Here is a 25,872-nt window from a genome sequence, read left to right on the forward strand (position 1 = left end):
CTGCCTGTGGGTAGAAACTGTTCATTAGTCTGGTTGTTCCAGCCTGGATAAATATATCAGTATTGTTGTCAGAAAGAGAAAAGTGGTAATATGCAATCTGTAAACATTATGTTAACTTGTGCGATTAACTGTGGTCCCCAGAAATGAGGGACTGTATTTCAAAGGTTATATTTGGTTCACTCAGTATATCTTTAAATACCCTTCGGTTAAAACTGACATTCTGCTCTTTAGCCTCGTAGTCATTGTTTCATTTCCAATCCAGTGCTGCAGTACAGAGCCAAAACAACAAAAAACTGTCACCAATTATTTATGGGCTACGCTGTCTGTATGTATGCAGTAGAGAAGGAACACTAGAGAAGGGAAAAATTGGAGAGTTGTTTGTTTATTTATTAGGCAGGGCCTGAAAACCTGCACTGTGCTCTTCCTCATGTAGCGTTTCTCACACAGCATGAGCTCACTTACTGTTCGTGTTCTACAGATCGACCAGGTGAAGCAGGACCTCTCCAGAAAGGACACTGAACTCCTGGGCCTGCAGACTAAACTGGAGACGCTCACCAATCAGTTCTCAGATAGCAAGCAGCACATTGAAGTTCTCAAAGAGTCTCTAACTGCCAAAGAACAGCGAGCTGCCATCCTGCAGACCGAGGTAAACCCTACGGAACTGTACTCCTTTACCAGTGATTAAACAAACTGCTGCTGTCTGCCATATTCACTCACATGGCACCTATAAACCTTTATGATATTGTGAAGGAGCTAAATAACTGCACAAGAACTGCACAACATGATAATACGTTGTTGGACTTACGATTATGTACACAAGAACGTCTAACATGAATAGACACAAATGGTACGACTAGATGTTGGTTGAAACTCTAGGGGGCACTGTTGTATCAAGCAAGAAGTTGTTTCCTAACATGGTCATTTGGATGAATAATCTCATATTTCACTTGTTTGACATGCAATAAATACCTTAAGTCGCTTTTGGAGTGAATGGGTCTCTCTGTCAGAAACTTAGCGAGGCAGAAATTTTCCCCAGTCGTTTATAATACCAGCCAAGGGAGCTGAGGATTCATTCCAAATTAGAGTGGAGAATACTTTTGTCTGTATGGGGATGAATGTTTTTGGAAAGTTGTTACATTATTATTATTATTATTATTATTATTATTTGTATTGTTTCTGCTGTGTTGAGTTTATGCATAAGATGATTTGAAGGCACTTTTGTCCATATCAACATAAAAGACAGTTTCAGCCAAGTGAACCTGAAAAAAGCCAGATAGACTTATTTTACTGCTGTTCTATCAGCAAGTGTAAATATGCAGAAAGCATATTTTTCTCACTTTGGAATTCACTTGGCTCGCTTTTATACATTTCTCATAGAGAACACGTCCTCTTCAGGGTATAAACTTAAATAAGGCATGACATGAGTTAAAAATAATGGGAAAAAAATACATAAAAGCCCAAATGTGCCATAACTTTCACACAGGCCACATTTGATGTTTTGTTTTTTGTCCCCTGATTATTTTAAATTCAGCAAATAAACAGCAATTGTATATTAAAACGTGCAGACTGTAGAGAATATGTTCGCTTTTTTTGCCACTTAAAAAATGAACAAAACATGTAATTTGATCACGGGCACCCAATTTTTTACAAACAATTGCATACATTTCTCACAGAAAAAAGAAACATGAAATTATTTGATAGAATCATGTGCGTTTACATGTTAGTGTTACTTCAAACTGTTCATCATATTAGATTACGTTATATTTGTTGTTATATTAAATGTTATCATTTTATATTTCAATATATTTCAGCCTCAAGTATAAATAAAACAAATGGAATGAAGAGCAAGAAAAGCGGTGCTACTACACGAAGCACAGAATGACTTTAATTTGATTATTGCTGTGGTGAGCGTGTATTTTGAGGGTGTTTGAGTTGCTCACAGCTGCTGTGTGTTTGTGTGATCAGGTGGACGCTCTGCGTCTACGTCTGGAGGAGAAGGAGGCCATGCTGAACAAGAAGACTAAGCAGATCCAGGAGATGTCAGAGGAGAAAGGCACACTTAATGGAGAAATTCACGACCTGAAAGACATGCTCGATGTCAAAGAGCGCAAAGTCACTGTGCTTCAGAAGAAGGTAAAGGAGACTCGTACATACCTACATGCTCACAGTGATTTCCTCTTCCCACCTATAGATGGCAGTGTTAAATCACGGTTTCCATTGTTCGATGTCAGCAGACTAACAAAATAGCCATCCCTGTGAATCTGATTTCTAAAAGTAGGGAAAAGTTGTATTTTTGATGGCGAAGGACTCTCCTTTTCTCAGAAATGACAGTCAGTCAGCCTCAATACAGCTCTGACTTTAAATGGCCCTTATCATGGAAAACTGACTTCCCCAAGCTTTAAAATAGAAAATAAAGGAGTTTTAACTAATATGTAAACACTGTTAAACTTTCGAGGCAGCCATTCCCTCTCCAGTCCATCCAGTCCATATATGAGAACTAAACTGCAAGACCAGCCTGTTTTGAATTTGTTTCTGTGATGTCACGGGAAACGGCTCATCTACGTTTGTCTGCCTGTCTGGCTTATAGCAGTTTAGACCCGCCCATTCATTTTTACATTCTAAAGAGTATTTCAGAATGAGGCAGTACACAGGGCAGGCAATCAGAACAGAGCTCATGTACAGAAGTCTTAAGGGCGCAGTAACAAAAACAGCCTGTTTATTTCTAAGGGATAAAGAGAGGTTGGAAAATGATCAAGTGAGATGAGTTGTTTTTTGAGCATTTTTGGTACAGCAGACTGCGCAAATAGTATAAAGAGACCATAAAGGAAAAAATAAAATTGAAGAAAACTGTACGATATGCACCATTTTAAAATTTTTATCTGACTTCACAGTTTTTACCATCCTGCATTTATGTATTAATTTCAGTGAATATTACATTTGCTGTAACTTGTTGTTCATGTTAGTTTTATTGCTACATTATATGGCCAAAAGTTTGTAGACACCTGCTCCTCCAGTGTTTCTCCTGAAATGAAGGGTATTAATAGGGAGTTTGTCTCCCTTTGCTGCAGGAACAGCCTCTACTCTTCTGGGAAGGCTTTACACTAGATGTTGGAACATTGCTGTGATGCTTTGATTGCAGCCACAGAGCATTAGTGAGGTCAGGTACTGAGGTTGGGTCACTCCAACTCAATGTACTGGATGGAGCTCCATCACTCCAGAGAACACAGTTCCACTACTCCACAGCTCAGTGTTGGGAGGCTTTAAACCCCTCTAGCTGACGCTTGGCGTTTAACATGGTGACCTTAGGCTCATGTGCTGCTGCTCCAGAGTGTCCCATTCGATTGGCGACGGTTTTCTGAAAGAGATTTCACAAGCTTAATTGAACACCAGTGTCAGCGTTGAGTGAACGTTAATGTAGCTGCATTCACTAATCAGAAAGGGTGTCTAGATACAGGCCACACTGTAAAGTGTAGGTTTAAAATGACTGATTAAAGAATTGGCGGGTGGAAGTGTTCAGTTAAAATGTGTGAATATACCTCCTCAATTTGCACCAGTTTTAAACATGCTCTAGTTATAGCTTAAGTTCAGGTTTACGCATCAGTGAATCAAAATGGGTTGCACCACTTAGACTGGTCTTTACATTGAATTTAGTAGCGAGTAAATATATACATCTCCCCCTGAGCTGCTGTACAACACAAAGTAGACCAAAATGACCTGACTGGTTAAGGTAATGTGGCTAAAAACACTTGTGTACTGTGATTTTAGTTACAGCTTTAATTGTGACACTTTCATTTATTTCAATTTCAGCTCCAAACATGAAGCTAACATGCAGAGTTCCAGTTTCTTGAGACTTGTTTATGTTAGACTGTTGAACAATGTTGAATGGTTACAAATTGTTGTTTAAAAAAGCTGCACAGTTGGTCATCCTGAGGAAATATTAAAAAATAAACAAAGAAACAGTGAAAACAGGTGTTCAGTTTTAATCAGTTCAGTTGGAAAAAGTTCCTAAGAAAAAGTCTGCGTCAGTGTCATGACGTGTTCTTAAACCACAGAATTGTTCTCACCTTTGTGCTCTTGAGTGTGTGTAGATTCTGTTCTTACCTAAGAACAAATGCCTAATAAGAAAACACTGGTAAATGTCAGAATCTTCCTGAAAACTGCGTCAGTGGGTTTTAAAAAGAAATTTCTTCTTAAGAACGGTTGGTGAGTGAGGCCCATTGTTCTCTTCTATACTGGATATTTTTTCCACGAATGCTTAAGCAGCCATCGTGTTTTCATGACAGTGGGTTTATAGATTGGTTCTGAATTTGCGTTAAAGCGACGTTAAAGCGGCGTACACTTTAGAAACATGACTTTAAAAATCTGGTCCAAGTTTAATAAAAGGACAGTTTGAAACCTGTTAGTGTAAACTGAGGACTTTGTAAAGGCTTTGAACAGCTGCCCATCCTGTGCGGTCTGATGCTGTTGCTTCTTCGTCCTTGATTGGGTGCCCACTGCTCACCAGCCTTCTGGACCGGTTTGACCACCATGGAGCTTCTCGCTGTACAATGCTGTGCAAATCTCACCTGCTTGAACTGACCCCTCTGATGCTGCCGCTGCTGCTGCGCAGACTCAAACTATCTAATTAACCATTGCCTTACCTGTTTTTCCCTGTTTTGTATTCTAATATTTTATACTAACGCTATTTGCTATCCGTTGTTGACCAGAGGAGGATGGGTTCCCCTTTTGAGTCTTGGTTCCTCTTGGTTCCTCTTGCTCTTAGGGAGGTTTTCTTTGGCACTGTTGCCATTGGCGACGGTCATGGGGGCTCGGACCCAGATTTTTCTGTAAAGCTGCTTTGTGACAACACCTGTTGTAAAAAGCGCTGTATAAATAAACTTTGACTTGGCTTGACTTTGACTTCGCGCACAAACTTAAGTACAAACTTGCGCAAAACTTTTGGAACCCAGTCCAGGGCTGGGTTGTACCAGGTTTGTGTACGTTTATACTTAAGTTTGGGCGTAAAGTCTTTACTAAGTCCTTAGTTACACTAATTAGTTTCAAACTATCCTTTTACTAAATTTGGTTGCGCCACAAATCCATAAGTCGTGTCTTAACTAGTATCAACTAACTAATGCGTACGTCGCTTTAACATGACAACATGTTCAGAACCAGTCAGTAAACCTGCTGCCATGGAAATGCCACTGCAGCTGCTCTGACTTTTTCAGTGGAAAAAATATCCAGCGTAGAAGAGAACGATGTGTACAGGTTAAACTGAATAAAACGAATTGTCTCTATCCACTGTCTGTTTATTCTTCAATATTTCCTTGAAATATAGGGCTTTTTCAATAACGGTTTCTGGATAACCGACACAACAGTGGCCTCGGTTTATCCGTTTGGGCAGCTGCTGAGTCTCACTGAGCTGGAGCTGTGTGTCTTTAGCTTCATGCTCGGAGTTTAAACCAGGGCAAGGATTAGAACTGTAAGTAAAATCACAGCGTATAGTGTTTAGAATTTTTAGCTTAGTTAACCAAAAAATGTTTTTAGTCTTTTTTTGTGCTTTCTACATGGTTTCTGATGGTTCCCCAAAACTTACACCTGCTGAGGGGGGTGTAGTAACTACTAAGCTCAACGTTAAAGCTAGTTTGTGTGGTGTAACTCGTTTTGATTTATTAATGCATAAACCTGAACTTAGTAACGACTTACGGTGCAACTAGCCTACGTTTGAACTTACGCACAGCTGGTGCATCCGGCCACAGGAGCTTTGGTATCGTAAAAGCTGAGCGGATGCTGGTGTGATTGGCAGGCAGACTCAAGTGTGAAGGGACAGGAGGCTCTGAGTGACGGACAGTGTCTTTATGGTGCATGAACAGTGTCTGTCTCCGTTCGTCCTCTGCTCTGCTCCTGCCAGAAACAGGCCACTGACGAGCGCAGGTCTCAGCTGAGCAGCTGCAGCGCTTCTCTCATACCATGCGTACACACAGCTTGATAGGCCTGATCGGTTACAGCTCCAGCAGGGACTGATCAGATCAGACAAATCCCACCATGAGATCACCTTCATGGGGGAGGAGGAATCATCCTCCTGCTGCACTCTGATGGAGATTCCAGCAGCTCTCTCACACTTTCACTGCGTTCTGCTCCGTCACTGTAAAGATCTCACTCTCTCACTCTCTGCCTTATTCTTACACAAGCTCACTCTCTCTCTCGCTTTCTCCTACACTCTCTCTCTCGCTTTCTCGCTCGCTCGCTGTCTCTCTTATTTTTATGCAAGTTCATCCTCTCGCTCTCTCACACACTCTCTCTCGTGCTTTCTCACTCTCAGTATCTCTCTCGCTCTTTCTTATTCTTGCGCAAGCTCACTCTCTCTTACACTTACTTTTTCACTCTCTTGCTGTCTCTCTCTAGCTCTCTTCCTTATTCTTACACAAGCTCACTCTCTCATCCTCACACACACTCTCTCTCGCTTACTCACTCTCTCACTGTCTCTCTCTCGCTCTCTTCCTTATTCTTACACAAGCTCGCTCTCTCTCTCTCACTCACACTTACTCTCTCGCTCATTCCCGCTCTGTTCCTTGTTCTTACTCGAGCACTTTCTCTCTCTTGCTTGTCTGCCCCTCATTTTTTCTGTTATTCCTTACTCTTTCTTTCTTTCTTTTTTCTTTTTCTGTCTGTATGTCTCTTTCCCTCTTTTACTTTCTCTGTTCTTTTTCTCTCCCTCCCCTTCTCTCTCTCTCTCTCTCTCTCTCCCTCTCTCTCTCTCCCTCTCTCCCTCTCTCTCTCTCTGTGCCTCCCCTTGTCTTTCCCTTTTCACAGTCAGAGTCTAAAAGCATCTCGGAGTCATCGGGGGCATGGTGAATGCAGTTTCTTTTGAAACAGAGCCCCGGCTCCCCAGCCGCAGAAAGAGAAACATTTTGTTTCCATTATAGCTCCATAGCCGCTGTGCATCGCCCCAGAGCCACTCCTAATGGCCATAACACATTGAGACACTGCTATGGAGGTATGTGCGGACTCCTACGGCGAAGCTTTATGCTGAATACCCGGCATTGCGCAGGTCAGATGGAGCATGAGAGAACTGCGCAGAGACAGAATTACAGTGAGGGAGAGTCGGTCGTGTTCTCATAATAAAAACCCGTCTGTCTCTTTGAATCAACTCTGCGTTTGTGTAGGAAAATCTGTGCAAAGCTGTTTAGACACTAGATGTGCAGTAAGAGCATTTTGCGTGGACGCATGTGTACGCATATAATTCTCTCCACTTTTTCTTCCTCATGTTTGGCTGTTGTTCATCTCTGGTATTCTTTCTGGTTTTTGTTCAAGCTGTTTTTGTGCAGCTGAAGGTTTCCTCCCTTTCAGTGTCTGCCACCCTGTTTATGAAACACGTTCTACCTCTAAGCTCTTTGGACTTCACATAAGACCCACGTGTCAAACACAAAGCCAGCGGGCCAGATCAGGCCCACGACACAATCCTATCCGGCCTGCAAAAGTATTTTAATTTTCTGTTAATTTCAGCCTGTTTCACAATGCGCAGCACTACTGTCCCCAGCATGCCCTGCAACATAATGTGTGCTCTCAATCTCCTATGCAGACATCAGTCTATGGGGCAGCAGTTACACCACAGTTCTACACAATTCTACACAATGCCACACCAGTCATATCACCAAAATCAATGTGGAATGTTAGCCCTTCCTGACTCCACTCTTTCTTCCTCATGTTTGGCCATTGCTCATCTCTGGTGTTCTTTCTGGTTCTTATTCAAGCTGATTTTGTGCAGCTGAAGGTTTCCTCCCTTTCAGTGTCTGCCATCCTGTTTATGAAAACAAGTTCTACTTCCAACCTCTTTGGACTTCATTTAAGAGATATGAACCCAGCATGCTTCGTTTAGCTTCGTTGTTTATTATTGTAAGAGGAAACACTCACCTTCGTTCAACAATCTGAGAAATCACTTTAATTTGATTTCGTCAAAGGCTGATAAGTTGGCAGGGAATTCTGCTGCATTCGCTCCAGGCTAAACATCGAGAGCAGTGGTTTGGACGAGCGTCCTTTTTTAAGTTCAGAGTGCACGGTGAGGAAAATAACATTTGTTAACGCGAGGAAGAGGAAAAAATACAGGACACAGTTCAGCAGCCCTCACTCAAGTATGTAAACTGAAGTGGGCCATCTGACGCTGAGCAGGCTCTCTTTGGCACTCGTACTGTACAGGAGGATTTTCAGGGGAGCCACATCTAACTGCGTTTAGACCTTTTGATCGAGGAGATTCCTGCTGCGTCTTTTCCAGTGTAAGACCTGAGTCGTCAAAGTGCACGAGTGGATCCGTTTTTTATACCCTCACAATGATATAGAAGGTGTTCAGTGCACCATGAAGTGACATTCATCACTCATCATGATTTGATTACTTTTATTTTTTTTCTCCAAATTCTTCATATGTGGAGGGGGAGGGCAATATTAAAGTACTACATCACCTATTTATTTGTTTGTTTATTTATTTATTTGTTTATTTTTTTAATTTTACATTAAAAAATAGCCCAATATGTTTTTTGGCCAAAAAAATGGAAAAATTATTATAATCAATTCTGAGGTTCCAAATTCAGTGCATTAGACGTGCGTTAAGCTTAACAGATAAATAGGAATTGTGCACTTTAATTGGCAGATAAATGCCTTATTTGAGTGTGTATATATTATATTATATATTATCACTCTAATTTGTTTTGATTTTTTTTTTACAAATACGTAGAATGGAAAGCTGGAAGATGTATCTAGTGTTTGTTGTTTTCTTAGAAAGAGAGCGAGAGCAGAAGAGGAGGATGAATGCTAATAAGGCCCTTAAATTAATGATAACCTCAACATCAAACAGGGAGGCTCTTAAATCTTTACCGTCTCTAGGGGGCGCTGTATGTGTTTATTTTAGTCAGTAGAATAGAAGTTTATAATTAATCTGATCCTCTGTGTGTGTGTGTGTGTGTGTGTGTGTGTGTGTGTGTGTGTGTGTGTGTGTGTGTGTGTGTGTGTGGAGTTGCCGTGAAGAGGCTTGCGGTGTGTCACTTACCTGTCAGGTCTCACCCACTCAAGTGTCAGACGCCTGAAACTCATTTGCATTACTGAGTCGAGCGTGTGCTCTCCTTTTTTCCCTTTTATGATGCACAGAAAAAACACATTCATACAACAGATAAATATGTGTACACTAACTCTAACCCCGTCTCTACACGGCGGGATTTTAACCTGAGCTTTTCCTCCCTCGTGCTGTTTTTGCAGGAAAACCAACAATAAAGTGCGTTTCTCTCCTCCAACTCGGAGGATTTGAGGTGTTGTTTGCTTCTGTTTGCACCCTGCATACAGTTATGATGCAACTCACTGTAAATGCAGTTTCTTCCCTCTGCGGACGAACGTGTGCGAGTGTGTGTACGTGTTTGAGTGTGTTTGAGTGTGTGTGAGTGTGTGTGTGTGTGTGTGTGCGTGTGTGAGTGTGTGTGCGTGTGTGTGTGTGTGTGTCTGGGTCTGTGTGTCTTGTTGTCTGTAGTCAGAGCTGATGCCATGCTGACAAGTTGCAGATCACTAAGTGAAACAAAACACTCTTTAATAATTCATGCACCACCTCTCTCTCTCTCTTTCTCTCTCTCTCTCTTTCTCTCCCCCTCCCTCCATCCATCTCTATCTTTTTCTCAGTTGCTCTCTCTGTGTCTGTCTCTTGTTCTCTCTCTCCCTTCCTCTTTCTCCTCTATCTGTCATTCTCTCACTCATGCACTCTCTCTTTTACTTGCTCATCCTCTCTCTCTCCTTGTCCATCTTTATCTCTCTCTCTCTCTCGCTCTCCTTTTCTTTCTCTCTCCTTCCCACACTCTTTCCCTCTCCCTCTCGCTCCATCTCTTATTCTCTCTCTGTCCATCTCTCTCTCCTCTCTCTGTCTCTCTTATTCTCTCTCTCTTTCTCTCTCATTCGGTCTTTTTTCTCTCTTTCCTTTCCCACTCCATCTCTCTTATCTACCCTCTCTCTCTCGCTCTGTCTCTCTTTTTCTCTCTCGCTCTAAATCTCCCTCGCTCTCTCTCTCTCTCTCACTCTCTCGCTCGCTTCGTCTCTTTTTCTCTCTCCTTCTCTCTCTCCCTCTCTTATTCTCCCTCTCCCTCTCTCTCTCACTTCGTCTCTCTTTTTCTTTCTCTCTCGCTTTTACTTTTCTTTCTCTCCTTCCCTCCTTGTCTCTCTAATTCTCCCTCTCTCCCTCTCTCTCTGTCTTTTTCTCTATCTCCTTCTCTGTCTCTTTTTTCTCTTTCTCTCTCTCTCTCTCTCTCTCTCTCTCTTTGCACTCAGTCACACATTCCTCTAAGTCTCTCTGTGTTTGAGTGAAAGCGTCTCTTTTTGTCTCCCCTCGTCTTTTTTCCTCTCATACACACAGATGAGTGGATGAAACCCGAGACTGTGGCTCAGACCTGAGTATGTGGGTGTACGGCGTGTGTGTGTGTGTGTGTGTGTGTGTGTGTGTGTGTGTGTGTGTCTACAGTTCTGTGCGCATCTTGTTCATTTGTTCATATGCAATTACTGTCATCCAATCCTGCTTATTCTGCCCCCATAGCCTGACAAACACAATCTCTCTCTCTCTCTATTTCTCTTGCTCGCTCAGTCTATGCCCTTTTCCCGTCTTCCCCACAGCCCATTTGAATGTAATCATCATCTGTGTAATACCTCACCTCTCTTCTTACAGCAGGGCAGGAGATGAATGCACATTACTGCCATTAGCTGAATTTGGAAGCGTGGCTGTTTCTCATTGCTGTGATTATTGACCTAAAATAAAATTACAGTTATCATATGACTCTGTACGTGAATAATATGGACTGGGTGAAATAATCATCAGTGTGTTTTGTCGTTAGTGGCCGGCTGCCTAGGGTTATTGGAGATGCTGAAATGAATAAGGTGAAGCCATAGATGTTGAGCGTTATTACTTTTGTTTTGCTATTCTGATCATATAGAATTATGCCATTATAGGGGGAAAAGCTCCAGTAAGCCCACTTAAATCTAAGTAAACATTTTTATATGGGTTTTTCCAGTTTTAGTGATACACTTTGAGGGGTAACAAGTGTTCAAACACTTCTGTTTCTGTTATTCAGTATTCTTCCAGTACAGATTTACTTTTCCATGTCAGATTTATATCACTGCTGTCGGAACAAATCCTCGTATCTCCAAAATGGTAACTTTACAGGAGAAGGAAAAACCTACTTTACTTTTAATGTAAGTCAGTGGAACCAGACTTTTTTCCAAGTAATTTTGGGCCGTTTATTTTAGTCCATTCATCATGAAATTAACATACAATATATATGGCATTTTCACATTATGTGAAAAACTGAAAAACGTCAAAAATTGAGAGAAAAGGTTTTGTTCCAACATCATCAATATGCAGAAAATCCCTGTAGCCACAGTTTTGATCACAAACAAAAGTGCCAAAGTGCGAAATAATGCAATTCACTGCTTTGAATGACCGGTTGTTCTCTATGGTCAAGGACATTGGATTTTGTAGCATGTACTGTAGCCTAAATACTGTATTATTTTAGTAACGGTATATAGAAAATCAACAAAACGTAATTTGACCAGGGCGCCCAAACTTTTGACAAACTTTTGAGGGTCTGAGATGAGAACCTTAATCAGGCTGTTAGACCTTCAGAACAACTACAGTCACCATCAAAGGCAAACACTTTCCGTGAATGTCAAGTGTGTGAATAGATTCAGACATGAATGTGTGTGTGTGTGTGTGTGTGTGTGTGTGTGTGTGTGTGTGTGTGTGTGTGTGTGTGTTTAGAGAGGCACTCAGCTGAGTGGTGTGTGCTGTGACAGACAGGTGGAGCTGTCAGTTCAGCTGTCAGGTGCAGAGTTGATTAATGAGAGTCTGGAAATGTTTTCTGCATGCTTATCTCTCTGTATCTCTCCATGTCTCTCTCTCTCTCTCTCGCGCTCTCTCTCTCTCGCTCTCTCTCTCTCTCGCTCTCTCGCTCTTCATGTGCATTGCATTGAAATGAGTATAGTCTTAGCTTAGTGTCTGTCCTGCGTGTCCTTGAAGCGCCGTGGTGACTCTGGAGGAGAAAACAGCTCTACGTCAGGACGGGACTCAGTGGCCTGTCCCGAATAAAAACACAACCATAAAAAGCAGCAAACAAATCCACCGTGTCCTACTAACGGTCACTGTTTCAGCCTGAAGTACCTCCAGTAGAGCAACTCAGCCCCAGACATCTGTCCAAACATGTCTGAAATTATTTAAAACAACAAACTCCGCCATCGTTTTTATTACTCGGGGAAACAACTGTAGTTGTTCAAACCAGGACAAATTTATTATCGAGTTTCTTCTCACTTTTCCCACTAACATCATTTGTTTTCCTTTGGAACCCTTTTGCCAAAACATCCATCCTTTTAATTAAATTGAAAAGTTGACACGACTTTATCTCTCTCAGCGATCAGGTTAGGAAACTTGACTAGGGCAGCGTTTGCAGGCATTACTTCTTGCCCTTTTGAAGGCACTGAAAAGAGCACAGGGCTTTTGAATCATTAAGAATAGCAAGCTTACTCTGGCCTGGACTGAAGGAGCGGAGGGTTTATGTGAAAATAAACAGAGTGAGGGATGCAGGGAAGCTCAGAGAGGAAGCTGCTCTTCTTTAATGCTCATTTCCTAAGTCCACACGTCTTTCACACATCGCTCATCCCCGGCGCCCGTCGTTTTTCTTCATTACCCTGTTAATTTAGTCACATTCAGCGACTTAACCTCCGCTGTTACAGCCTTGCTTTCTGCAGTGCCGTAGCCATGGCAACCAGCCTAAAGTTGAGGGAATTTTACGTTCTCGTAGGGAACGAGGGAGAAGGTGCCTCCAGTTCGCAATTCATGTCGTTTCTTCTGCTCTCTGGATCTTGATCACCTTTTACCTCCAGCCTCAAGCAGAAATGTGCCCGATTTACCGAAGCGTTTTGGGGAGGGTATTGACAACAGTTTGTTTTTTGAAGTGATTGGGGGGAGAATTGCGACTATTTATCAAATCCGTCAGTGTTTAATTGAATGTGAAATGGGGGGACAGGAACAGTCAGTCTTTTCATTGAGCTGTCGCAGCATGATGAATGGATTGAGTTTGCGAAATGCCCATCTCCCCTGTCATTTATCAGCTCCTGCCTCATGCAGCCTTCACACCAGCCGCAGACACAGATAAGAAAAGTTTTATGAAGGAAAATTAACACGGAATATGACTCTAATGAGGTCGTTATTTATTTTGAGTAAAAACAGAAAATTGATTGTTTGGTGTTTTTCTTTTTCTTCTCTGCGCTTGGTAATTTTTTATGAAATGCAAAAATCAGTGGTGCTTGAATAAAATCAGGTTGGGTAGTAGTTTTAGTTAACTCTTTAGGTCTTGAATGCAAATAATATAACACCATTGATGTTGACATTATGCAGTTTGTTATTATGCAGCTCTCTACTTGAATAAATCGTGATAGGTAGCCTGAATTCAAAGAGCTTCTTTGAGTAGAAGTGCTCATCTAGATGGTCTGGGACAGGAGTCGCCACCCAAATGTTAAGAAGAGCCATTTTGTCCTTTCAACAAAAATCAAACCACCTTCGGAGCCACAGTGTTTTATGTCCATTTTACCACCTTGGCTGTAAATTTGTCTCAATAATACTAGTGTAGGCTAAAAATATAATATAAATGAAAATGCAGACTTATTTTGCTCTGCTTTAAGCTTTAGCTCAGCTGTAGTCGCTTTTCTTGCATCTCTGGCAGGAAAATTGTCCCCAAAGTAGGACTGTTTCCTCTAAAATCACTCTTAACATTCGACTTTTACAGGGCTGAAGTCAGCTTCTTATTCACCAGCTTCTTGTTCGAATTTTCCCGTTAAGGTGGAACGGAAAAATTTGAATGAGAAACTATCTTCAGCCTTGTGACTTTTTAGTGTTTGACAGTTTGTTATCAGAAAACCAGCTGGAGTGATTATAAATGCAAATAGGTCCATTAGTCTCCACATTATTGATGTTAGTCTTAAATTTTTCTTTTTGCCGTCTCTTTAGCTACTTGCTAGGCAAGGTAGTTGTCTGCGTTGCTATGGTGACCAGCAGTCTGCGCACCAACCTTCAGGGTTAAAGGGTGAATTAGCAGTTACACATTAACTCCAGCGTTTAAGACCATTTATGGTTAAAACTGTGTTGGAACAATGCTGGGCAAACCCACACTTGAAAATAATGTTAGTTTGTTTCTTTTTAAGAGGTAATTAATCAGAGGTTACTTTTCCTGTCAGCTCCTAAACAGCTTCTGGCTGTATAATAAAGGCTGCCTTTATTTGTTAAATGAAGGTGTATTTATTTATTGTAATTCTGAAGACCAGGGCTGAGTCGCACCAGGTTTGCGTAAGTTTATACTTAAGATTGGTCGTGAAGTCTTTACTAAGTCCTTAGTTATACTAGTTAGTTTCAAACTATCTTTTTACTAAATTTGGTCACACCACAAATCTGTAAGTCGTGTCTTAACTAGTAACAACTAACTAATGTGTATGTAATGTGTACAGGTTAAACTAAAACTACAGCCGCTGTTTATTCTTTAATATTTCCCTGAGACAACCTAATATGGAGATTTAAAAAAAGTCTGTTTCTGGCTAACCGGGTCTCACTGAGCTGGAGCTGTGGGTGTTTATCTTCATGTCCTGAGTTTACAGTACATCATCAGTACATAGTTTCTGATGGTTTCCCTAAAACTTACACCTGCTGAGGGGGGGGGTGTAAATATTAAGTAACCCTTTAACCTCAACGTTGAAACTAGTTTGTGTGGTGCAACTCATTTTGATTTAGTAATGCATAAACCTGAACTTAGTAAACGCTTGTGTCACAACTAGCCTGTGATCTTACACAGAGCTGGTGCAGCCGGACCCAGATCATCTCAATGGCTTCTCATCTTTTTTTTTCCCTCCAAATGTGTATGTGCACCTGCTAGACTGCTTTGTTATGTACCATGTCAATAGGATGCTGAGTTGTATTCTTCCTCTTTCTCATTCTCTCTCTCTCTCTCTCTGTCTCTCTCTCTCTGCAGATTGAGAACCTGCAGGAACAGTTGAAAGATAAGGAGAAGCAGATGAGCAGTCTGAAGGAGCGGGTCAAATCCCTGCAGGCTGACACCTCCAACACTGACACTGCTCTCACTACGCTGGAGGAAGCTCTGGCCGAGAAGGTGGGTATTACCCTCTTACACAAACACATACCCTCCTGAACGCTTAAGGGCATCTTTGTGTTTCCTCTAGGGTGACAGGGTTTAAGGGTTTTTGAGCCTCATCTCTTAGAAATAATTGCTGAGGCTGTGTTCTTGTGATTATACTGTAGTGGCCTGAGCCATAAGTGCTCTTATTCATGCTGTGCACTCTCTGTATAGAACATATAGCTCTCTACTTTTCAGTTTAGATGAAAATCTTGGCACAAGAGCATCAGACAAGGCATCAGCCTAAAGTCTTTAGCTTTGTGCAGTGAGTCAGTAGTCACTGTGCTGATATAAAATATTTGGTAACACTTTATTTGAAGACTACCTACATAGGGTCTTCATAACACATGCATAAGCCTTGAATAACATATTTATAAAGCAGTGCTTGAATATGTATAAACCGCTTATACCAGTAATCACAACACGAAATGTCTTATAATGTAAATGTTGTCACAAAGATATAAAGGGCCTTAAACTAAAGTGACAGACCTTTGTTCCTTTTATAACAGTGTTATGCATCTTTCCTAAGTAGTGGATCTTATAAGGCAGAGGCTTGGTTGAGAGCTCCATGTATCATCCTGTATATTTCTGCTTGTACTAAAGCACAGAAGTGCAATTTGTTTTAAGGAGAGCTCTGCAGCTGCAAATAAAACAGCTAACCCCGTGTTTTCCATGTTTGAAATTACACAGCTCTTCTGAGTGGAAACTGTTCATGAAAGTAATGTAGTAACTCTTAATACTTCACAGCACATTTGCTTTTGATACTTAAGTGCATGTAAGAGATAAAGACATGGGGCTTCTTTTACTGGGGTGCAATTTTATCAGAAGTGTTTAAAGTTCTAATTTTGTGTCTGGGAATATTTATATTCATATATATGATTTGAAATAAGTATATTCTAGAATAAATTCATCAAATTCTTCCATAGATCTAACATATGAGCTGCGTTCCAAAGCCTGGGCTGCATTTTTCGGCCGCTACGTCATAGAAGGCCGTTCCAAACTGAAGGACCCTTCATATACAGCCTAGAAATGCAGCCTACATTCGGAGTGATTCCTTCTTTGTGTATGGATCGTGCTACTGAATTATTTCGGAAGTTTGGACTTTTAGCCGAGTTGGACTTAGACTAAAATCCTTTTGCTTTGAATGGCCCTATACCTTAATTATATTTATTTTATTAAAACAATTGATTCAGAGTTTCATTTTGTCACTAACAATACAAAAATAACGCCTCTGAAATTTACCAAATGTTTCGGTCGTGATAATTTTAGCTCATTTTCAGCAGAACTCAAAAACGCAAAGCTTTAAACAAACATAAAATCTAATATTTTTCATCAAAGCACATAAAGAGTTTACTCAATTGCAGAAAATCTTTATTTCAGTGGTGACATTTCTTAATGATCCACACTGATTTTCAGACTTTGGGGCAAATTTACTTTAAAACAGTGGGACTGTGAGGAAAAGGGATGCAGTCTCACTTCCTGCTCTAAAATACAGAGGCATGGCTAAAATAAGGCTCCGCCTACAGACTAAAACTCTTTGTGTTTCGGTATTGACATGAAAACATCGGACAGTTTTTTTTTTTACATTTAAAAATTAAACTCATGGTAAATCCATCTTTTATCTTAATAATAAATCACAAAAATCTTTTTAAAAAATGGGGAAAAAGTAAGTATTATTTATATTTTTACACACAAAATAGGGGCTAGGGTTTGAGACAGACAACACCCAGTAGAAAGTACCCTATAGAAGATGGTTTTGTTTGTGTTTAATTTATTACTATCTCAATTAATGCCTTTGGTTTAAATAAATAATAACATAACCCTTGTAAATATCTAAGGTCTGAATACTTAATTGTTTTTTAAACTGTAGAATCGTGGTTTGAACTAATTTTGTAGAATGGCTCATATAGTTCATACCACATCATATGGTTACAGAGAAAGTACTGCTTCTGTTTTCCCTCTTTAGAAATGCGTTCATAAAATTTTAATTTCCTGTTTTAAAACATAAATCAGTGATTTAAATCATAGCCTGTCAAGTCAGTTCATACATCAGAGAGGCTGTGTTTGTGTTTGTGTGCGTGTCTGTGAATGTGTGCGACAACAGCAGAGATTACTCTGTCACACGTCCCCATGTTAGGACTCAGTCAGCTTCACACCACGCTTGAACTCACAGCACAGTGGCAGAGCCAAGGGTCAATCCCCTTGTCACTTCTCATCAGCTGTGTCTCAGTGCTTTTTGCCTGTCTTTGTGTGTTTGTTTGAGCAGCCGGTCCTGTGTAGGGATATTCCCAGCACAGCCCTTTGGATGTACACTTGCTTTTTGGTATTTTCCCGACCTCAAAGTGAGCTTTGAGCATTTATTACTTGAACTTGAACCCCTTTCACCTTTTCTGTGGCCTCTCCCCAGCCGCTCCATTTAATCCCCCTGGTCTGCGGTGCTGCACGGTTCAGCCAGGCCATCCATAGTCGCAGCACCAAACACCTACCCTGGAGATGAATAGTAGTATCTGGTTTGTTCCGATGGCTCCTATTGCTTGTCTCTCAGCAGAAATTTCCACCTAACGTTTTGGACCACCCAGAGAGCCTGTCCCGCAAATGATCTTCCATATCAAATGGCGTTAGCCGGTTAGTTAAGTGTTTAGCAGCCAAAACAAAGCAAACATGTCAGCTCTAATATGATTCTTAATTAAAAGGATTCATACTTTCCAAGGTATATCAGATTCATTCAGCAGACCCTTTAAAAGAGATTCAGCTGCTTTTTTTTAAAGGGGAAATCAATTTTTCAAAATTTCTGCATAATTAAATTGTGACAATGTAAAATTATTCAGTGGTTTGATAGGAAATGTGCTGTTCTAGAGAAGCTCACTGAATCAGAATTGTTAACACTGGTAGTGATAGGAACCAGACGTCCACCTCTAAAAGCTCCCTCACTGAAAGTTTATGTGAATTATGAATGTGCTGCCAGATGGCTGAAAATTTGTTCATCTTGAAAGACTATTTACATTTGAACGATTGAATTATTAGACCTCACACACCTAAAGTACACAAACTGTGAATTCATCACTGTTTCCTGTGTGCAATACAATCAGTACTCCTTGTGCAATACGTATAAAATGTCTATAGTGTAACAATTTTTTTTACTATTTATACTATTTATTACTATTTATATTGTTGAGTTTTGTGAAAGAGAGAGTTTATATTTTTTATTTGATATTTTTTAGTGTGTGTGTGTGTGTGTGTGTGTGTGTGTGTATATATATATATATATATATATATATATATATATTAGTGTATACAATAATAAGTAATGTCGTAAGTAACCCCTTGCTCTCCCTTTGCTGCTGTAGCACTAAGTTGGGACTAATAAAGGATCGTCTCGTCTCATCTGGTTTCACATGGATTTTGAAAAATTGGTGAAATTCCCCTTAAAGGCCGCTGATTTCAAAACAGAAGTTATGATACATCAAGCCAGTTTTCCTATCTTCTCATCTCGTCTTATCCTATCTTATCTCATCTTATCTCATCTCATCTTATCCTATCTTATCTCATCTCATCTTATATGGATTTTGAAAAAATGGTGAAATTCTCCTTTAAGCCTGCTGGTTTCAAAACAGAAGTCATGATACATAAAGCCAGTTTCCCAATGCACAATACATATCACGATATTTTGTTGGAATGAAGTTAGAACAAAACAAACAGGAGGACAGTGGTGCCATGTTTTAAAAAGACTGAGCACAATAATTTTTTTCCATTAATAAAGTGAGATAAAGGCATGATGCATCTAATCAGGTGTTACTATGCAGTTCAAGTAAAGTTGTCTGTATGTCTACAAGTTCTTCATTGTCTTCGAGGTGGTGATGATTCTCGTTATCTACTCGGAAAATGTATCGTGATAACGGTAATATCGTCTTATTGCCCAGCCCCAGTCGTTGCTCATGATTGGGTTGGGGTTGTGATCAACTAGTGCACTTAGGTCGTTTATCCATTTACCAAACACACATTAAATCCCTATTTGAGTCCAAACTTCATGTTTCTCTCACACCTTATGTTGGCTGCCGTCCCTCACGAATGAGGCCCGATTCCACATCACTGGTTCTGTGTATCCAGGCATATTATACAGCCTGGAATATGAAGCTGGGGCCGTTCACAGCAGGCCGACTCCGCTGGGGATTGGCAGTCTGTGGGTCACTCCATCGGCTCTAACGCCTGCCAGCTCTGCCTGATGAATATGAATGAGTTCTAACCCTGGAGATTATTAGCATTGTCTTATGTATCCGTGGTCTGGCCGGCAATCCAGCGGTCCGGCTCTTTCTCCCCCCGCCTTCACATACCCTCATGCTCGGAGGTTTGGGCCTCCCGTTCCTCTCTTCCCTGAACAGCACCGCCGCAGCTTCAGCCCGGAAATTGAGTTTGTCAGCCGTCTATGGAGAGGGAGACGGGGAGAGGGAGACGGGGAGAGGGAGACAGGGATTCAGTGTCTCCCTTTTAAAAGTCTCACCATCACATCTACATTCAGCACATTTACACACAGACTGAATCCCACCCTCCTTACACACACAGTCACCCACCTTTCACACGCCCCAAGTCCAAAACATACTCTTTAACCCTGAATCTCGATCACGCAGACTCTCTCTCTCTCTCTCTCTCTCTCTCTCTCTCTCTCTCTCTCTCTCTCTCTCTCTCTCTCTCTTTCTCTCACACACACTCGCTTTCTCACTCCCCCCCTCTCTCACGCTGTCTTTCCAGTCCCTTGTGCTCTTGCTCACTTTCTCACTTTTTTCCCTCGCTCTCTTGCTCTCTGTCAATCTCTCTCTGTCTCTCTCTCTCTTTCTCACTGTTTCTTTTTCCCTCTCTCTGCCTCTCTCTCTCCCTCTCCCTCTCTCACGCTGTCTTTCCAGTCCCTTGTGTTCTTGCTCACTTTCTCACTTTTTTCCCCTCTCTCTCGCTCTCTCTCTCTCCCTCTCTGTCTTCCACTCTGTCTCTGTCATTTTTCTCATTGTTTCTCTCTTGCTTTTTCTTTCTTTCTCTTTCTCTCTTTTTTCTGTCTCTTGTGCTCTCGCTCACTTTTTCCCTTGTTTTCTTGCTCTCTCTGTCTTTTGCTCTTCCCTTCTTACTTTTTTCTATCCCCTCTGTTTCTGTTATTTTTCTCATTCTTTTCCTCTTGCTCTCTCTCCCCTTCTTTCTTTCTTTTTTGTTTTTGTTTTTCTTTTTCTTTCCACTCTCTCTTCCTTTCTCTCTGTCTCTCTCTCTTTTCTATCTCTTGTGCTCTCGCTCACTTTCTCACTTTTTCCCTTGCTCTCTTGCTCTTCCTCTGTCTTTTACTCTTCCCCTCCATCTTTCTTTCCCTTCCATCTTTCTTTCTTTCCAATTTCTGTTATTTTTCTCAGTCTTTCTCTCTTACTCTCTTCTTTTCTTTCTTTTTTCTTTCTCTCTCTCTCTCTCTCTCCCCCTCTCTCACTCGTGCTCTATCTCTCTCTCTCTCTCTCTCTCTCCCCCTCTCTCTCTCACTCCCCCTCTCACTCTCACTCGTGCTCTCTCTCTCTCTCTCTCTCTCTCTCTCTCTCTCTCTCTCTCTCTCTCTCTGTCTCTCTCTCTCTCCCCCTCTCTCTCTCACTCTCTCACTCGTGCTCTCTCTCTCTCTCTCTCTCTCTCTCTCTCTCTCTCTCTCACTCGTGCTCTCTCTCTCTCACTCGTGCTCTCTCTCTCTCTCTCTCTCTCTCTCTCTCTCTCAGTGCTCTGTATTAAATCGAGGAGACACGCTAGAAGAGCAAGGAGCAGTCATGCTTAACGCCACACAGTCCGGCGTGGCAGAGCCAGCAGCGGCCGCTCGAGGGAGTGAAATATGGCCTTCATGGCGAGAAAAGCAGAGCAGGCCTGAAAAAGCAGCGTGTTATTAATGTCCAGTTCGGCCGCTCACTGTGTGAGTTTTGGCCGGCAAGGGTGTGAAAGTGCCGGAGGCCGGAGGCGCGATCGCTCTCTCTCTGATTCCAGCGGCCGGTTTCACAGGCCATCGACGGCAAACACCCTCCGCTGCCAAAAACACCCCGCTTCAAACCTCTTACTGTTTCAGCATTATTACATTCGCTCTTTTTTCCTTTTCCCCTCTGTGTCTCTTTCCTTTTTCCTCTCTCTCTCTCTCATACATCCACGCTGTTGATAATAAAAGGGCTTTTTCTGCGGTGTGTTATTAGTGTGCCTATGGTATGGTGGTCATTCACCCCTGAGTGCCTCTGCTGTAGAGGAATGGACAGAATCTCATCTGACTCGTTTCTGTTCATTTTCTGCTGCACTCAGTTCATTCTAGTTTCCGAAAACACTGTGTTGTGGCTTTGCCCTCAGTGCCTGGCCAAAGTTGACACACGTGAGATTAATGAATCGTGGTCATTCTTTCTTTCGCTCTCTCACTGTCTTTCTCTTTCCTTCTCATGGAATCAAATACAGTATGTGACTCTAATGAGCTTGGAGAAACATGGGCAATTTACCTTTTGTTATACAGTCGGAGTTTGGGCATACCTGGTCAGATGACATGTTTTGTTGATTTTCTAAGTGAAGATAAATGAACACACCTCTGCACGCTGCGCAGTTACTGTTTATTTGCTTAATTTCAACATATTGGAAACATAAAATGCAGCTGTCTAAGCATTGGCTCTGTCATCAGGAGATCGCGACTTTGATCCCTGGTGATGCTACAGCCATCTCTGGGTGGGTAGGATGGCCCCGCCTCTCCTCCATCACTTACTGTGATGCTAGTCAGCGCAGGCGTCTGTTAGCTGATGTAACATATCTGGCGGTTGCCGTTTTCCTCCGAGCGCGTTCGGCTGTCCAGTGGTGTTGCGTAAGCAGCATTTTGAAAAGAAATGGTGGCTTCACAGGGCTCAGAGGAAGCCTGTGCTGGCCTTCACCCTCCGAGCACTGGTAGTATTGCGTTATTAGGGGGGGTCCTAACTGGTGGGTGGAATTGGAGACGAAAAAAATGTGGCCTTTGCAAAATTTTGACACATTTTATTTTTTTTTCCAATATGCAAAATTCAACATTATAAAAATAGAAATAAATATAAAATAAATGTTGTTGCAGATGCATTATACAGTGATTCTAATATAATGACAGCATACTGTACGTATCAAATAATTTGAAGGAATAAAAATTTCAATGCTGAACAGAGTTTATGATTACATAGTAACTAAGAAAGCTGTATAACACCAATTTTATTCTTAAAAAATTAATGTACAGCATGCCTCATATTATAGTCAGTCGTAGCCAATTCACTTCCATCTTCAGAAGACCCTTTGTTTACCAAGTTTTGACTGAGTCCTCTCTGATTACTCTTATGACACACTCACAATCATCACTTGCATCCAGTCGGGGAAAGGAAATGTTCTGTACATTGTTTGCAATTACACATTTCCACCAGAGGGGTCCAGAGGGGTCCAAATCCCCCAGACTTACTTATTAGCTTTAAATAGGTTAAGTAGCTTCAAAAAGGTGAATAAGGTGAGTAAAGCTTGTCCAGCCATACAACAGATTCTTTGGAAGAGTGCATTTAGGTGGAGTGTGTAGGTCAGGGGTGTCGAACTCAACCACTAACAGGGCCGTATTAAAAAAATCTCAACAAACCTGTTGGCCAGCTGTGTTTTTATTTCATTTTTACTTAACATTCTGCCGTAACCCAAACGGGACATTGTTTATTCAAAATATGCCAAAAGTGCAACAGCAAAACAGGCATTGAATACTTATAATATACAAAATAATTCTAAATGAAAATAAATTGTTTTAGGTAGTTTTTTAAAGCTGCCTGTGTGCTTGAACTAGACACCAGGCATCTTTTCTTTTTGTGTAACTGCTGGCCCATAGATTGTTGTTGGGGGAAAGGGTCAGAATGCACACTCTGTTGCAGTGCATGCTGGGGACTGTAGTGCATCTCAGAGTGAAACGGGCTAATAAGAATAGAAGATTAAAATAATTTCGCAGGCTGAAAAGGACTGTGTCATGGGCCTGATTTGGCCCGTGGGCCTTGTGTTTGACACATGGGGTGTAGGTCAACTGCTAGAAGAAAAACTACATGTTAAAAAATGGTGCTGTACTTTGGCGGCCAGTCCAGTCCATCACCTCATGTAAAAATCAGTAGAGCACACACTTTTCCCTGACCGGGGCATGTTTTTCTGGCTGGCTGTGTGAGTTAACTGGCTGATTGTTGATGTTTGTTTGTTATGTGTGCAGGAGCGCATTATCGAGCGTCTGAAGGAGCAGAGAGACAGAGACGAGAGGGAGAAGGGCGAGGAGCTGGAAAACAACAAGAAGGAACTGAAGGAGCTGAAGGAGAAAGTCAGCTTGCTGCAGGGAGACCTGTCGGACCGTGAGGTGATGCGCGCCGCACACACTCTCACACACTCACACACTCGCGGATCACAGTGATTGCATGCACACGTCAGTCTGGCCAAGCACGTCGGACAGCGCTTAAACATTTAACTGTCTCTCACAATCCTATGACCAAACACAGCTCCGGCACAGCGGCTGACTGAACCTTCCAGAAACTGTTTGGTGAAGGCCTGTTAGTGTCTCATCTTCCCCGACAGCCTGTTTCTTTGAGTGACAGGTGTGTGCACGTGTCCGCTGACTGACAAACAGCTCTGTGCTGGCAAAGCCGGTAGCTGAAAAAGCAGACAAGCATTTGTAAGCAGGGAGAACTGAGATGGAGAAGAGACAGATCTGAAGCCAGTTTAGAAGTTTGCAATCACTTGTCATATTAATTTTATTTTAGTCAGTGATGACGCACATTGAAATATTGTAAACTAGACACTAAAAGAGCTTATTACATTTAGTATCAAACATATTTTGGGAACTTTTTTGGGGGGGGGATATTAGATGATTAGTATACTGACAGTAAATTTTTTTCTGATTTGATTGTTCTTGTCAAAGCTTTTTCAGTCGTTGTTGAAAGCTTTATACAATTTTACTCCTAATTCTGGACTAAAATCGAAAATTTCTTTCTTAAAAAATATTTTTGAACTTATTTGTTTTTTTTTATTTTAATTAGAATCATAATTTCTGTTCACTACTGTTTGGTGTCATTATTTTCAATGATATAAAACCATTATAGTGGCAGATAAACATAAAAAGTGATACTAATATACTAGTCTTCAAGTTGTAATTTAAATAATTCAGATGGATGAATAAATAAATAAATAAGTAAGTAAGTAAGTCGGTGAGAAGGATTAAGAAACTTTAGGTGTGTCCAGAATGAACATTTATAAAATGATTATAAAATGACTGCATGAAGTTAAAATAAAATCCATATCCATAATGCTTGACGATCATATGTTGAGACAGACAAGTTGACAAAAAGTTCTATAAATATTTAATTACAGTATAATGTTTATCTCTGGATAACTTTATCAAAATATATCTAGACTATGTTCACATAGCAGGTAAAAGTGGCCCAAAACTGATTTTCTCCCCAAATCTTTTTTTTTTTTTTTTGTTCGGCTGTTCACAAAATCTTTAAAATTTGATCTGTATGAGACATTAGTCTGAACAGATCAGCTCCTAAACTGACCCACATGCGCAAAAGAACAGAGCTTCGCGCTGCTTCACGTGGCTCATCCAGAGGTAAACAATCATGACTGCCAGTCGCTCCCGGAGGGTTCAGCTTCATCTTCTCCAGCATCACAGGAGCCATCATGAAGCTACATTCACTGACAACTGGGCTCATCACCCAGAATGTCTTTGAGCTCACTGTAAAAAGGGCGCAGTCACTTCTTTGGTTCGTGTCCTCGGATTCTTTAAACTTCGCTCTCAGGCTTTTAACTGTTCTTTGACGCTGCAGCCTCGTTCTCCTGCGGCCGCGTTCGGCCATTTCTTTCAAAATCTCTTCAAACACAGAGTGGTTTTGAGGAGTCTCTTCTAATGTTTTTTTGGACAGAAACATCACCCAAAATGTTCGAGTCTCAGCAGCGCGAAATTATAACTAATGTGAAGTTGGATTAACGTAAAGGTTACTTAAATTCTGCTGTCAGTGTGATTTTTGCTGCTCAGACTGCCACCCAGACACACATCTGTGTCACATATGAAGATAAAGATCAGATTTGGGCCACTTTTACCTGCTAAAAACACCTTTTTTTGTTTGTTTTGTGAGTCTGCATTATATAAAGTGTCATTGTACATGAAAATACGAAAGCTGCTAATGTGAAAAGTGAAACGGTTAAACTTGAACGTGAAAATCATGTGGACATTAATCATTATGGCATTAATGCCTTACTAATGCAATGATTTCACAAAATTGGTTTTATATGAGTGAAACTGGTGATTCCAAACTTTTAAGGCGTACTTTATGCTTTCTCCTCTAATGGCTGTGATTAAAGTGTGCAGAAACTGTCCCAGATCGGGAATAAAGAGCAAATGCTGCTGCTGTGAGAGAGTGCCATCAGTCTGCTGCTGACACACACAGGCTCTGCTTCTGTAACCGTCCATACAGCCTCAGAGGAACAGCGGAGTGATGAAAACAGACAGGCTGGATCTGACCACTGTCAGGCCTCGCCGTGTTTGTGTGTGTGTGCGCGAGAGACAGAGAGAGACAGGAAGATAAATGGAGGATTCTGCGTGTGAGGGGACTGCCCCCTCCTACAAAGCTACTGCTCATTTCTCTTGCTGTCCTCAGCTCTGCTGTCTCGTTTGCTTGTGCTTTCTGTCTCTTTCTTTCTGTCC

General features: G+C 41.3%; 1 protein-coding gene across 7 annotated transcripts in view; it reads left to right on the forward strand.

Moving 5' to 3' along the window:
- Window positions 1-25,872, forward strand: part of erc1b (ELKS/RAB6-interacting/CAST family member 1b) — a 360,642-nt gene that overhangs the window by 94,284 nt on the left and 240,486 nt on the right. For all 7 annotated transcript variants that reach the window (XM_036577652.1, XM_036577653.1, XM_036577654.1 and 4 more), the window contains 4 exons: window positions 479-646; window positions 1,966-2,133; window positions 15,009-15,146; window positions 23,389-23,529. In XM_036577652.1, coding sequence (XP_036433545.1) covers window positions 479-646; window positions 1,966-2,133; window positions 15,009-15,146; window positions 23,389-23,529 — 615 coding nt within the window. The remainder of the gene's footprint in view (window positions 1-478; window positions 647-1,965; window positions 2,134-15,008; window positions 15,147-23,388; window positions 23,530-25,872) is intronic.

The sequence above is a fragment of the Colossoma macropomum genome, unplaced genomic scaffold, assembly GCF_904425465.1.
Source record: "Colossoma macropomum unplaced genomic scaffold, Colossoma_macropomum, whole genome shotgun sequence".
Taxonomy (NCBI): domain Eukaryota; kingdom Metazoa; phylum Chordata; class Actinopteri; order Characiformes; family Serrasalmidae; genus Colossoma; species Colossoma macropomum.